This window comes from Crotalus tigris, unplaced genomic scaffold (assembly GCF_016545835.1).
Source record: "Crotalus tigris isolate CLP2741 ecotype Arizona unplaced genomic scaffold, ASM1654583v1 scf7180000019173.45859301935:6455823, whole genome shotgun sequence".
In the NCBI taxonomy this organism is placed as follows: Eukaryota; Metazoa; Chordata; class Lepidosauria; order Squamata; family Viperidae; genus Crotalus; species Crotalus tigris.
Genome location: NW_024097414.1, coordinates 2,207,607 through 2,221,605, shown reverse-complemented (window position 1 = coordinate 2,221,605; position 13,999 = coordinate 2,207,607). Strand labels below are relative to the sequence as shown.

The 13,999-nt window shown below is 41.5% G+C and overlaps 1 protein-coding gene across 1 annotated transcript; it reads left to right on the top strand.

The window, feature by feature from the left end:
* Window positions 1-4,618: 4,618 nt before the first annotated feature.
* On the top strand, window positions 4,619-13,829 carry CLEC19A (C-type lectin domain containing 19A). The gene is made up of 6 exons (XM_039360745.1): window positions 4,619-4,659; window positions 5,217-5,442; window positions 8,973-9,138; window positions 9,783-9,876; window positions 11,420-11,552; window positions 13,704-13,829. Exons 2-6 carry the CDS (start codon window positions 5,334-5,336, stop codon window positions 13,781-13,783), a joined length of 582 nt encoding a protein of 193 aa, XP_039216679.1. The 5' UTR covers window positions 4,619-4,659; window positions 5,217-5,333; the 3' UTR covers window positions 13,784-13,829.
* The last annotated feature ends 170 nt before the right edge of the window (window positions 13,830-13,999 follow it).

The window sequence follows — 13,999 nt, the reverse complement described above, 5'->3', positions numbered from 1 at the left end:
GAGGGGAAAGGGAGAGGTTTCCAAGCTGAGCCAGGCTGGCTCAGGAATTCTGGGAGTTGAAGCCCACCAGTCATGAAGGGGCCATAGTTCCCCCATGCTGGCTCAGGAATTCTGGGAGTTGAAATCCACGAGTCATGAGGGGGCCATAGTTCTCCCATGCTGGCTCAGGAATTCTGGGAGTTGTAGTCCACGAGTCATAAAAGAGCCAAGGTTGCCTACCCCTGCTATAGAGCAATGTTGCTCAACTTTGGGAACATTTAAGATGTATGGATTAACTCCCAGAATTCTCCAGTCAGCATGGGGAATGGCTGTCTGGGGAATTCTGGGAGTTGAAGTCCTGAAAGTTCCCAAGGTTGAGAAACACCACCACAGAGTGAGCCCAGAACGAGTGTTTTAAAATGACGCTAAATGATGTTTTATGTGACGCAAGTTATTTGTATGTACATGCACTCCTTATAAATGACATGTTGGGATCACCAAGGAAAACTTTGTCAGTTGTGCCGAACTAAAACACAAGACAAAACCTGAACACTTGCTGAAACATGTCTGTGGAGATCCTCCGTCATCCAGGTCAGGGCTGTCCCAAAGGTGCTTTTTCAAGAGGCAACTGGACTTCCTTGTTTTTCTCTGAAGACGTTTCACTTCCCATCCAAGAAGCTTCTTCACCCCACCATCCAGTCAGAGCTGAAGAAGTTTCCTGGAGGAGAAGCGAAACATCTTCAAAGAAAAACAAAGTCATGAAAAAGGCACCTTTGGCACATTTGCTGAAACAACTCCATAGGATTTCTATTCAGCCTCCTTAAAGCGATCGGAAATTAATTTTGCCATGCCGGAACTGTATTTAGACTGTAGAAATTGTAAGTGGGAGAGATTTTGTTCCTTTCTGCAATTCTCCAGGAGACTTCTGTGTCTTTAGTGTGTTTTCCAACCATACCATTCCTTCCCTTCTCAAAATGTCTGACCAATTTAACCATCCTCAGAGTCTGTCAACTCCACCGGATGCTTCTGTAAATCCCGCCTTTCGCACCAAACACGCCATATACTCTTCAGAGTTCTATTTATGGGCAAATAAAGATCTGTTTATTTGTGTCAACTAGGGGACGCGTGTCCATCTTTTGTACAGCTCTTGCGAAACAAGCGCTGTCTTTGGTCTGAGAAGCTTGCGGTCTTTCTCAGAGGTAAGAGAAGAAGACCAAAAATGCAAGATCTCTATCAGGCCGCGCTGGAGGTTGATACGAACAGCTTCTAAAAGGGCAATCTTGAAACCGATGAAATGATTTTAGATGACAAGGTGGGGACATGGATATTAAAATGTCTGAGTACTTCCTGGATAAGAGGGGATGAGGCGATGAGCTTGGCTTCCTCAAAAGAAATGGACGCAAGATGCCCTGCAAAATAAATTGGGCATCAGGGTTAGATCCAAAATGAGTTTATTACATGCTCCCTCTAAACAAGAATCAGAAGTACTGAAGTCTGAAATGGTGCAGGGTCTCTTGCTTGAGCAGGGGGCTGGACTAGAAGACCTCCAAGGTCCCTTCCAACTTTATTATTATTACTACTATTATTATTACTATTATTATTATTATTAGAGTTGGAAGGGATCTTGGAGGTCATCTAGTCAACCCCCTGCGCAGGCAGGAAACCCTATACCATTTCAGACATGTCCTCAGCCATTCTTAGATTAGTTGGGGATTGACCTTCCAAATCCTCTAGATTCAGTTCAGGGCTCTTCCCTTGAGTTAGCAGACCTTCATCATAATAATAATCATATTATTATTATTACAGTGTCGGGCTCCCCAAGACTCAAGAACAACATGTGGAGTTACTTAAGAGTACTTTCCTTCATTGTTCTTCACCTACAGACAGAATTTTGCCAGACTAAACCAGCTATTTGCAGAACTACAGATATACACTGAGAATTGCCAACCAGACTATCTACTTTGCTGTCTCTTGGTCCTCTGGAATGCAGCCCCTCCCTGCTGGGAATCCAGGCTACATTCCACCTCATCTTGCTTTGTTTCTTGTCATCAATCCGCTGTTGTCCTTGGAAAACCTTTGCAATTCAACATCCTTACAACTCTTCCTGTTCTTGTGCGATGAACCCATTCTGCTTCTTGGATTTTGCAGACTTAAAATAGCCTTGCTCTTAATCACTCTAATTCTCTTATAATGAAATAATAATCTTTCCATTGTGAACCACTTCGGTAAGAGGGAAATATAGAAATATAACGCACGAAGAAATATAATCTGTTGATCTATAATCAATGATCACCTTTTGATGCCAGATACACATCACTTTTCAAAGGCTAGCTTGATACACAATTCAGATTTCCTTCCTTCCAAGCCAATTTTAACAACAATTTTAACAGATGGTGTATATAACACCTAAACATTTCTGGTGTATCCTGCTTCGTGGCGGCCTTCCTAAAACATCTGTCAATGCAGCAGAAGAATTCTCAGTCTTTACAAGGGCCATGATGGTGCTTTGCCCACTTTCTTTCTAGCTGGAGGTCCGACTGTTATTGACCTGGGGGAATTGTAATTTTTTATTTTGGCACAATCATATTAGAATCTGACAAGCATTTGAAGATATAAAACCACTCTCTCTGCCAAAATTGTCCAGTCCAGAATTTTATATTTTATGGACATCTGTGGCCACGGTGTGGACTGAGATGGTCCAGCTCTACTACGTATGTCCAGCTTTGAATCTGATGTGGGAATATTCTGGATAATTTAATTATTGAGAAATTTACCATTTATTAAGTACTAAAGAAGGAATTTAAACTGGCCTCTTGAGAGGCTGAAGTTCTAGAGCAAAGGTTGAACAAAAGCAGAAGGCTCCATCCCATTCCAGTGAGACATAAGTTGTCCATCTTATCAAAGTCTAATTCTACACTGTGATTTTCCCCCCTCTTTCCCATCTACAGTTAGTCCTCAGCTTACAACAAGAATGTTGGTCGCTAAGCAAGGCATTTATTGAGTGAGTCACGTCTGATTTTACATCCTTTTTCCTATGGCTGTTAAATCACTACCTCAGTAATGTTGATTTGGAGTCTTAAGTGTTAAGTGAATTGGTTGTTAAGTGAATTATACGGTCACTAAATGAATCCAGCTTCCCCCCATTGATTTTGCTTGTTGAAAGATGGCTGCGAAAGGCGCAAATGTTGATCACATGACCCTGAGATGTTGCAACTGTCCTAAGTACATGCTAGTTTCCAAGCATCCAAATTTTGATCACCTGACCATGATCAAAATGACCGTAAATGTGAGGACCACTTGTAAGTTGCTTTTTCCAATGCTATTGTAACTTTGAATGGTTGCTAAATAATAATAATAATAATAATAATAATAATAATAATAATAATAATAATAATAGTAATAGGCTCCTTGCGTGCAATCCCAAAACAACTGGAGCACCACTTGAACACCATTGGCATTGACAAATTCACTATTAGTCAATTGCAAAAGGCGGCCTTACTAGGAACTGCTTCCATCTTGCGACAATATCTGTAATACCATCAAACATCCACATCTGCCTATCCCAGGTCTTGGGTAAGGACTCGATAGGTAGACAAAATGCCAAATCCAGTCTGAACATCTGGCTGACTGTGCGATGATTCATCATCATCATAATAATAATAATAATAATAATAATAAAGTTGGAAGGGACCATAATAATAATAATAAAGTTGGAAGGGACCTTGGAGGTCATCTAGTCCAACCCCCTCCTCAGGCAGGACACCCTACACCATTTCAGACAAAGGGCTGTCCAGTCTCTTCTTAAAGACTTCCAGTTTTCGAGCATTCACAGCTTCTGGAGGCAGGTTGTTCCACTAGTTAATTGTTCTCACTGTCAGGAATGGTCATGAGCCGAGGACTACCTATATTGTATCGTAATCATCCACAAGTCTTTGGTTTAAGTGGAGCAGAGAACTCTGCAGAGATAACAGGGGTTAACTAAAAATAAAACCAGAGAAATATCAAGAGACGGTGCTACACACAGAAAGACATCTGTTGCTCTCTCGCTGTCCTTTGAAAAGTTTAAATAAACACAGCTCCAAACTCATCTCTTAAATGATTCATCTGGAAAGATGCTTTGGGCTAATCTATTTAAATGTTCCCTGTTTATATGGGTAATAGGTTTGTTTATCGTTACCGAAAGAAAAAGCACTTTTACATAATTTGGGGTCAGGTTTGGGAAGCTCTGGCATAAAACCTCGGTTTTATGACTCTAGGAAACGTGAACTTGTGAGAGATAAAATGATAAAATGCCGAGTTTGTTGCTGGAAGAAAGGATGTCAACTGAATAAAAAAATAAACTAAATATCAATCCAATTGTTTTTCCAATCCAGTTCTGTAAGTCGTTAACTCGCCTCTTCCAGCATGGACTTGTAAGTAAAACAAGCCAGAAAAATTTGGGTTCAGATGCAGGCACTGCTACCAAGAATGTTAAAGATTAAGTGTCAGCTGAAACCAGAACTTTTCTTGTTGGGTTTAATGAAAAGACAAATAGAAACAGTCACGGAAGACTATTTTTATATATGATGACTGCTGAGAGACTACTAGATATGTATAATGAATTGGTGGTTTATGGGCTTGATCATCAGAAATGGGGGCTTATGGAAGAAGGAAATGGTGATGTAACCTTAGAGAGAGTCGGTAAAATGTAAAGCATAAAATGAATTTATAACCGCTGTCAAAATAATTAGAAACCGCTTCTGTATAATATTTCTGTTTTTCCCCCTTTTTTCTCTTTTCTCTCTCTTTTCTCTTTTTCTCTCTTTCCTTCCTTCTTTCTTTTCTTTTTCTCTTCTGTCTCTTTTTTAATTTACCGTCTTGCTCATTCACTATTCTTCACTTTTTTGTTTCTGTTCTAATATTTATATTGCTCTGTCTTGTTAAAAATTATGTATGTATGTATGTATGTATGTATGGATGGATGGATGTATAAGCAAATCTTGTTATATTTCTGGGCGAGTTTTTTGGTTTGGTTCCAGCATATTTGGAACAGCCTGCTTATCATTAGGGTGTGTGTGTGTGTGTGTGAGAGAGAGAGAGAGAGAGAGAGAGAGAGAAAGAGAGAGAGAGAGAGAGAGAGAGAGAGGGAGGTAGAGAGAGAGAGGAAAAGAGAGGGGGGGGGAGGGGAAGCTCTGAGTAATTTTTATGGAGTGAAGATGTTGGCTTGTGTATCTTGTTAAGCAGTTTTGCTCTTGCAGACCAAAGAGCTGGACTGCACAATCTTTCTGCAGCTGCTCCAGGAGTTTCAGTGGCATTTGGAAATTCCTGGGGCGTGGGAGAAAGGACAGCCAGCCTTTTTACAGCTCTGGAGAGAGATGTCCTCTAGGTCAGCGATGGTTTTTGGGTGGAATTTCTGGGCAGCTCTGTCTGCTGTCCTCCTTGCAGCCCAGACATTCCCGCACACCAATATTAAAATAAGCCAAGGTGAGTTGACATTTTTTTATTCAACCAATTTGAACCAGGGCAATGCTAAGTGCTTTGATGGGGAGGTTAATGTAATGTGACTATTTCAGCACTGGCTGCTAAGATGGATCAAAGCAAACCATTTCCTTTAGTTAAAGGGCGTTTTATTGGCATTTGGTTTCCAGTTTTTATTTACAGGTCACCAGTGGCTTTGCTAATATATTCCCTCTTTTCTTGAGAAATGCCTGCTTTAATAAAAATACTGGATGTGCGATTGTTTTGAAATGTTGTCTCTCACCTTAAGGTTAAAAATGCACGGATTGTTCAAACCAATTGTGGTAGCTATACACCACCACGCTTTGTAGAAAAACTTAATCAATGGTAAAACAGATCAACTTTAGCATTTTGGGTGAATGAGCAGACATGTATTTAACCGATCTGGTTAAATGTATTTTGTGAAGACTTTGTGGTTATTTTTCATATTTTTTTTCTTGTGTAGTTGCTTGTATTCTCCTTTTGTTTGTTAAGCATTTTGTGTATTTTTTTTTAATTGCTTTGTTTGGGGAAGATTGCTTTGAAGCCTAAATAATAATTCTGGGACTTATTTGTGGGTTCATTGGGAGGCTGGGTGTGTGTGCCAATCAACCCAAAAAGTTGATGTGTCAAGAAAAAAACCCTGTCTCAACTGTAGACAAATTTGATATCTCCCACACCTTGTCCAGATGTTGCAGGTTTGAAAAGTTGTGCCCATTTTTTTTCATACCAATGTAATCATTCTAGAATTATATGGTATATCTAATCCAGACAATATTTTTAATAAATGCGTTCCCACATAAAATCTTTAAACTGCATTTCCTAACATCGAGTGGATGCAGGAATCAAACTTGACTCAAAGAGAGATGAACTTTTTATTGCTGTGATGTAGTGGTTGAAAAGTTCTACATTGGAAGAAGTAGACCTGTTGTTGTAAAACTATTTGTAGGCATCTGGGGTCTTGCACCTTTTAACCTAACTGACATCTGTAGATGAAGTTAAAGGAGGTAAGGTAAATTTGAGCACCGCTGGGGTAAAACCTTAGCTGAACCAGATCCTGTCCAGCAAGACATAATGGGATTTTGGTGCGGCAAATTGTGTGAACTCAGCCAACTGGAGTTGATTTCATGAACAATGACTTATTGTGATGTGTGCATTCAGCCACTCAAGATGTTGGGGTAAGGATTAGCAGACAGAGTCTGGGTACCGAACAGAGGGAAAAAAGTGAAGAAGAGGTGAGGTTTAGGGCATGCCAGCTAGTCAATGTCTTAACTGATGTACTCAATTTTAATAATAATCCTTTATAATCAATTTTAGTACTTGTTATTGCTCCTCAGACAGCAGAACTATGTTTTAAATTTTTTCTTATTCTAAGGAAGGCTGGAAAAATGCCCCCTTTCCCCAACACTTACTATTTTAACTGTGGGCTTTGCATCGACAGCATCTCTGTATTTGCACCTTGGTGGAGCAATTCATGGGCTTGACTTACGAACTGTGTCTGGATGGCTGGCTCCTTTTTATTCCTTCCAACCCAATGGAATCTTGGAAATACATTGTCTAAAGAAGCTCAGGGTCTGTCCGTCTGTCTAACTGACAACAAGACAATTCCCTGTAAACAGAAGAGAATTAGACTAAATTTAGAATGCGTAGCAAAGCCAGGGAAAGAAAGATGGAGATTAAAGTTGAGTTGGATCTTCTCGGAGTCTGCAGAGAAGAAAAATCCTGAATAACTTCCCAATGCATCCCCATGGAAGATGCCACTGCTGCCTCCAATTCCTCCATTTTAAGCACCCATCCTTTATGGTTGTTTCCCTTCCCTTTGTTCTTCTCTTTCTCTTCTCTTTCTCTTTCTCTTCTCTTCCTTCCCTTCCCTTCTCTCCACCCCCCCCCCAAACCTTTTCAGGGTCCAACAGCAAATTGGTCCAAGGGCAGAGACGTCCTTTTTGATTATCATCCTCTCTGAGTTCAAAGCTTGATGGATTCTTTGCTAAAGACCATTGACAATTTAACCGGACAGGTGCTAATTAGAAATTGGCCCGCTTGCTGCTTCTTCTTCTCTTCTGGCACATGCAGCCCTGAAATTCCTGGGAGCATTTTTTGCACACCGGAGTTAATCGAATTAGCCTTGCCTACTGGGGTAACTGGTGCTTGAAAATCAGAAGGCCAACCAGTTCAGATGGCTCCCCTTTGCATTCCAGAGGACTTTTTTTTTTTTTTCTGGAAAGGAATGCAGAGATGCCGAGGGGTGGATGAGGTGGGACAGCTTAGAAACCTCTGATTAGGATTTAAATTTAGCGCTATGCTGCTTGATGTTTAAAAAAAAAAAAAAGGAAGGCATTGTAACCTGACTGAATCCTCTCAGCTGATTTAGGATTCTCAGTGCTGATCAGCTGCATCAGATGGCTTTCCCAGCCTGGGCTGAAGAACTTGGAAGTTCTGCCTTCCAAGTTGGTTTCAACTACTAAGCTATGGCCATTGTAAAACAAATGGGCCGGGCTTGGAAAATGTTGGTGCATTTATCTTACATGCGGTAGCTTTATCTAATCTGTGGAGTGGGGAAATTTTAACTTTGGTATCCTTAAGCTCCCGCTCTGTAATTCGGAGGTATAGACTCAACAGCTGGGCCACGTCCTATCTGACAACACTGGAGAGATAGAACACCTTCTTGACCCTTGAAATCTCCACTCTGATAGCCAGTGTATATAGGTAACATGCATGTATGTATATAAATCTCACAGGAAAAAAAGGATGTGTAAACTCTTGCTAATTTTGACATTATTATGGACTTTGAAAGAGAGGGGGAGAGGGGGAAGACTTGGGAAACTATGATAAAACCAAACCCCCAGATTTTGATCAAGTTGTTCAAAAGACCCTTTTTTTCTTTTTTCTGTTTTGGTCTCTTGTAACCACTGATCTCAACAGTCCATTGTGATCAATTCATTAAAGCAGGGGGTCTTCAAACTTGGCCCTTTTGTAACTCGTGGACTTCAACTCAAAGAATTCCTCAGCCAGGCATGTGTGCCTGGCTGAGGAATTCTGGGAATTGAAATCTACAAGTCATAAAAGGACCAAGTTTGAAGACCTTAAAGCCATTTTAAATGATAATTCATTAGGGCATAGAAGAATTGTTTTGTCCATCTGCTATGTAAGAAAAGTCTATAATCTCTGTGTTGTGTGGCTGGGTGAGTATGTAAAAACACACACATACACATATACACTTTGTATAATCTATATACATTGGTACCTCCGTGCTTCTCATGAATGGGTTCAAACTCACAATATTCTGCCAATGCAGCTTTGCAATAAAATAGCACCAGTGCATCAGGTTGCGATTCCTGTCTATTTTACTCTGCAAGGCTGATAAGAGGCAGGACAAGCCCAAAGCACATGAGTTAATATTGGCATCTCCCAATATCGATAGGTAGGGTTGCCCGAATAAATCTAAAACCTCAGGCAGGACCGGAGAAAGAAATATACAAATACGTACCATGTAAAACTGTCCCATCTTTTCTCCCAAGCGCTGCCAGAGTCGATCCTGTCTTATTCTTGCCCTCTCTTCTGGACCGAATATGAAGGCTACTGTTACCGGTATTTTCCCATTAACAAAACTTGGGCAGAAGCGGATCTGTACTGTGCAGAGTTTTCCATCGGCTTAAAATCAGCCAAATTAGCATCTATTCACAGGTAAGAACCATTGAGTGGGCTACTCTCTGTGTTTCCTGCTCTCCATTGTTATGGCTGATTATAGGTAAGTCCTCGACTTACCTACAGTTCCTTAAGTAACTGCTTGAAATGACAATGGTACAGGAAAAGGTGATTTATGACCATGTTTCACATTTACAACCATTGTAGATAGATGCTTGACCACTGAGTCATATTTATGACAGTTGCAGAGTCCTGGGGTCGCACAATCACCTTTTACGACCTTCTGGAAAGCAAGGTCTACGGAGGAAGCCAGATTCCCTTAACAATTGTCAGAGCATGCCCAGTCTTATTGCTCTGAGGTTTACCCAGGAGTAAATGCAGTACACAGTGGTTTGTGTTTAAATGTGGTTTATATTACACTATATCTACAAATATACACTAGAAATAAAATACACACACGTGGTGAAACAGCAAACTCCAATACAGAGCAATTACAGCAGTCAAACGGACAAGAGAGAGAAAAACTCCAGCAAAAAAACTCCGTTTTATACTCAGACTCTTAAAGGGATACACACACCTGCTAAGTCATTCTTATTATTGCATCGTCCACATTACATTACATCTTTACCTAAGCTGATAAATAAATAAATAATAAACTTTCATGCAATATATCTATCTGGCAGCTGGGAAGAGAACGTCTTTGTCTACGACCTTGTAAACAGCAGGGTGCCTGGTATACCCACGGATATCTGGACGGGATTGAATGATCTTAGACAGGTGAGAAAACTCCATTTTTGTGGGCTCCGTGGTGCTCTCTGAGCCTGGTGGCCTGCTTCAGAAGTTTCATGACAAACTAGGTGACATCATCAGTGCTAGAAGAGAGTAAGGTTTACTCTCTGTTTATATACTCTGTTTATATACAAGGAACCACTATATACTAGTGCAGAGGTCCCCACGCTTTTGAGCACCAGGGACCCGTTCCGTGGAGAGAGGTTTTTCCGCGGATTGGAAAGTGCGTGGTTTTGTGTGCTGCCTGCATCTTGCGGATGGGGCTTTGCTTGTTTGTGTGGACCGATTGCTGTGAGCATAACAGTAACAGAGATTGCTTGAATGTTTGCAATCTCTGCTCGCATTAATGTCTGAAGATTGTGATTAAATACAGACTCCAGAAGCATCGCAGTGGGAACTGGAATCTAATTTGTATGTCTGTAATTTCCTCCCATGCTGAATCTTGAAACAATGGTTCAGTTGCAGGCTAGATATTACCATCAAGAAAACAGACCTTCCTCCATCTCTTAGAAGCAGTCATTTGAGATGCTAGGATCGTAGCACCATCTCCCATCATAGATTGTGGCCTTGTCTTTCTCCTAAAACTTTTTTTTATTCCAGCCAATTTATTTTGGGTTTGGTCTCTCATTCAGACAACCGTTGTTCCATAGCTTGATGGGGGGAATTGGAAGAGGAGATTTATACTTGTGTTTGTGTTTCTGCCTCTAAGTCAGTGTGTCTCGATCTTGGGGGCTTTAAGATATGTGGACTTCAACTCCCAGAATTCCCCAGCCAGCATGCTTTAAGACAGTGATGGTGAACCTTTTAGAGACCGAGTGCCCAAACTGCAACCCAAAACCCACTTATGCATCGTCGAGTGCCGGGCAGGTGTGGCCCATTGCGTGGGTGTGGCTGCAGTGGTAACGGCCGACTGGGTGGGACTAAAAAATTCAGTCAATCAATTCCAACTTTGCAAGATCTTTTTTCTCCCCGCGAGGTTGAAATTGACTGATTGAACCTTTTTTTTTTGCACACAGCGGTGGACGCCTAAAGCGAAAAGGTTTTATAAAACTCAGCTGAAGGCCTAGGACTGGGGCGACGTCATGCGTGTCCACAAAGAGGGCTCTGAGTGCCATCTCTGGCACCCGTGCCATAGGTTCGCCACTACTGCTTAAAGAGATATGTGGACTTCAACTCCTAGAATTACCCAGCCAGCATGCTTTAAGACCAGGGTAGGCAACCTTGGCTCTTTTATGACTTGTGGATTTCAACTCCCAGAATTCCTGAGCCAGCATGGCTCAGCTTGGAAACCTCTCCCTTTCCCCTCAGCATGGCTGGCTCAGGAATTCTGGGAGTTGAATTCCACGAGTCATAAAAGAGCCAAGGTTGCCTACCCCTGCTTTAAGAGATAAGTCGACTTCAACTCCCAGAATTCCTCAGCCAAGATGCCAAGGCTGAGAAACACTGCTTTAAATGTCCTTGCTTTTCTGCTTTGGAGGATTTGGAGTTGCGTTTAATCACTGGATTAAAGCTCCAGTGATCTCTTTGGCAGGAGAGCAACTTTGAATGGACAGATGGCTCTCCATATGACTACAACTACTGGGATGGCAATCAACCAGATGACGGGATCCACGCTATGCCGGAGGAGGAAGACTGCGTGCAGATCTGGTACAGATACAGCAGTGGTAGGTGGCATCTGGTTCTCCAATATGTCTTCTTCCCAACCCAAACCCTTCTGCTATCAGCAAAATCTGGGCAGAAGAAGCTAGGATTCCTCTTTTGTGTGGGAGCATGGACAGTCCAGGACTGTGGTCTTCAAGCTTTAGAAAGAGGGCAGAGAAGAAGGGAAGTGGGAAGGGTCTATATCCATATTCCTCAATCTGGAAAAATTTCAGCTGTATGGACTTCAGTTTCTTAGCCAACGTGGATGTTCCTAAGAATTCCGGGAGCAGAAGCTCACCCATCTGCAAGATGTCCAGTTTGGAAAAGGCTAGGCTAGTTTTCCATCCCATCCAGCCTCAAGGTCCTTCTTGCTAGCACCAGCAGATCAAATATCCTGGCATTAAGGCCCTTTCCCTGTCCATGTTCCCCAAGTGGTGGGTGCCCCATTACTGGGGTTTTTTAAGAGAAAAACTGGACACCCATTTGTCCAATGGGGTGTCCTGCTTGAGCAGGGGGGTTGGACTAGAAGACCTCCAAGGATCCTTCCAATTCTGTTATTTTATTAAGTGAGCTTGAGAAAGGTAGAGAAGCAAAATAGAAAACCACACGTATAAGGAATTTTCCACTGAATAATATCCAAGCATCCTTAGGTATGTTAGGGTGGCACTATGGGCAGAACCAGTAGCTAATTTCTTGTTGCCCAGGCCCAGAATGGACATCCGGAAGCAGCATCCACACAGAGAACCGGTTGTTCACCTATTTGAATCCCACCACTCCTTCCTTCCTTCCTTCCTTCCTTCCTTCCTTCCTTCCTTCCTTCCTTCCTTCCTTCGGTGGGATTCAGCCAGTTTGCACCACTTTGGCAGAATCGGTAGCTAATTTTTTGTTGCCCAGGCCCAGAATGGACTTCCGGAAGCAGCATCCACACAGAGAACCGGTTGTTCACCTATTTGAATCCCACCACTGGCACCGACCCTTATAGTCAGCAACGGCTAGCAGAGTAAAATCCACAGGGACTCCTTTCTCCTTATGTATGTTAGTCCTAAGACCTGGACTTTGAATCCTAGGCTGCGTTCTCCACCTCCCACCTGTCTGAGTCAACAGGCACATGATTCCTTTTCTCTTGGCCTTGAAAGGATCCACCATCTGTCCATTGTTTACAAAACAGCTTTCTCTGGCATGAGAATCGGAGATTCCTGGCTTGCTAGCTTCACCCTTTATGCTGAGGCTGGTTCTCTGGCTTTGTGCTGTTTGTGGAAATGTTGTGGTCCAGAAGCCCGACTTTCCAGAGGTCTAAATTGGGGATACAAGTGCCCTAGCTGGGGCGCTAATGCACAGTGGTCCTTCCTATATACCTGCCTCTCCTCAGGTCAATGTTTCTGTGCATCCAGCTGAATTGAATTGCATACTTTATTTGGCCAAGTGTAATTAGACATGCAAAGAATTTATCTCCGGTACAAAAGCACTCGGGTACATGCAAAGCAGCATAATAATAATGCCAATAAAAGGGGGAGTAAAGAACATAAGAAAGATAAATAATAATAATACAGAATAGAATAGAATAGAATAGAATAGAATAGAATAGAATAGAATAGAATAGAATAGAATAGAATAGAATAGAATAGAATATTTATATGGAGTGGAATGGAATGGAATGGAATGGAATAGAGTATTGAAGATTAGACTATACTAACTGGAATAGAATAGAATAGAATAGAATAGAATAGAATAGAATAGAAAATTGCAAGTGTTTTTTTTATAGCATCGCTGCTTGATATAGTGTCCCTTCACACACAACTTCAATTTGTAAATAAGCTGCTGCTGGCTGATGGAGGTTTAAGCTAAGCTTTTCACTAACAATGCTTCAAGTTCGTTCGTTCTTCTTTAAAAATATTACAGATGAAAGACAAAAAAATAAATAAATAAAAATAGAAAAATACCTGCTCAAAGAAGAAGGCATTAAAAAAAGAAAGAAACAAACAAAAATGTATTTTTGCAGATCTGCAGAGATCAAAAAATCCTTTGCTGTGGTCACCCATGACTGATGGATGATCCATTAGTGCATGATCTATTAATCAATACTGCAACCCCCTAAATTGTTGGAGCCATGTGTTTGTAGAAGCCTATCTGATTCTCCTCTCCTCCTTTTTTTTTTTTTTTTGGTCTTTTTATAGCTTTACGGTCTTGGAACGACAATAGCTGCAGCCGAGAATTTCCATTTGTGTGTAAGATCCCATCCTTGGCAGCTGATTAACTGACTTCCTGGCCCTGGAGAAATGAAACATCTGAGTTTCAAACGATCAGCTGGAGTGAAATGAGTGTTTGTTTTTGGTGCTGTATTGTGTTGTTTGTGTTCTTCTCCTAGGCATCCTTTACCAAATGCTGCACTGACTCATGTCCTCTGAGAAATCATTTTTGGATCAGGGCTAAAAAATATTGGAGCAGGAAGATTGACATTTGTTAATTTACG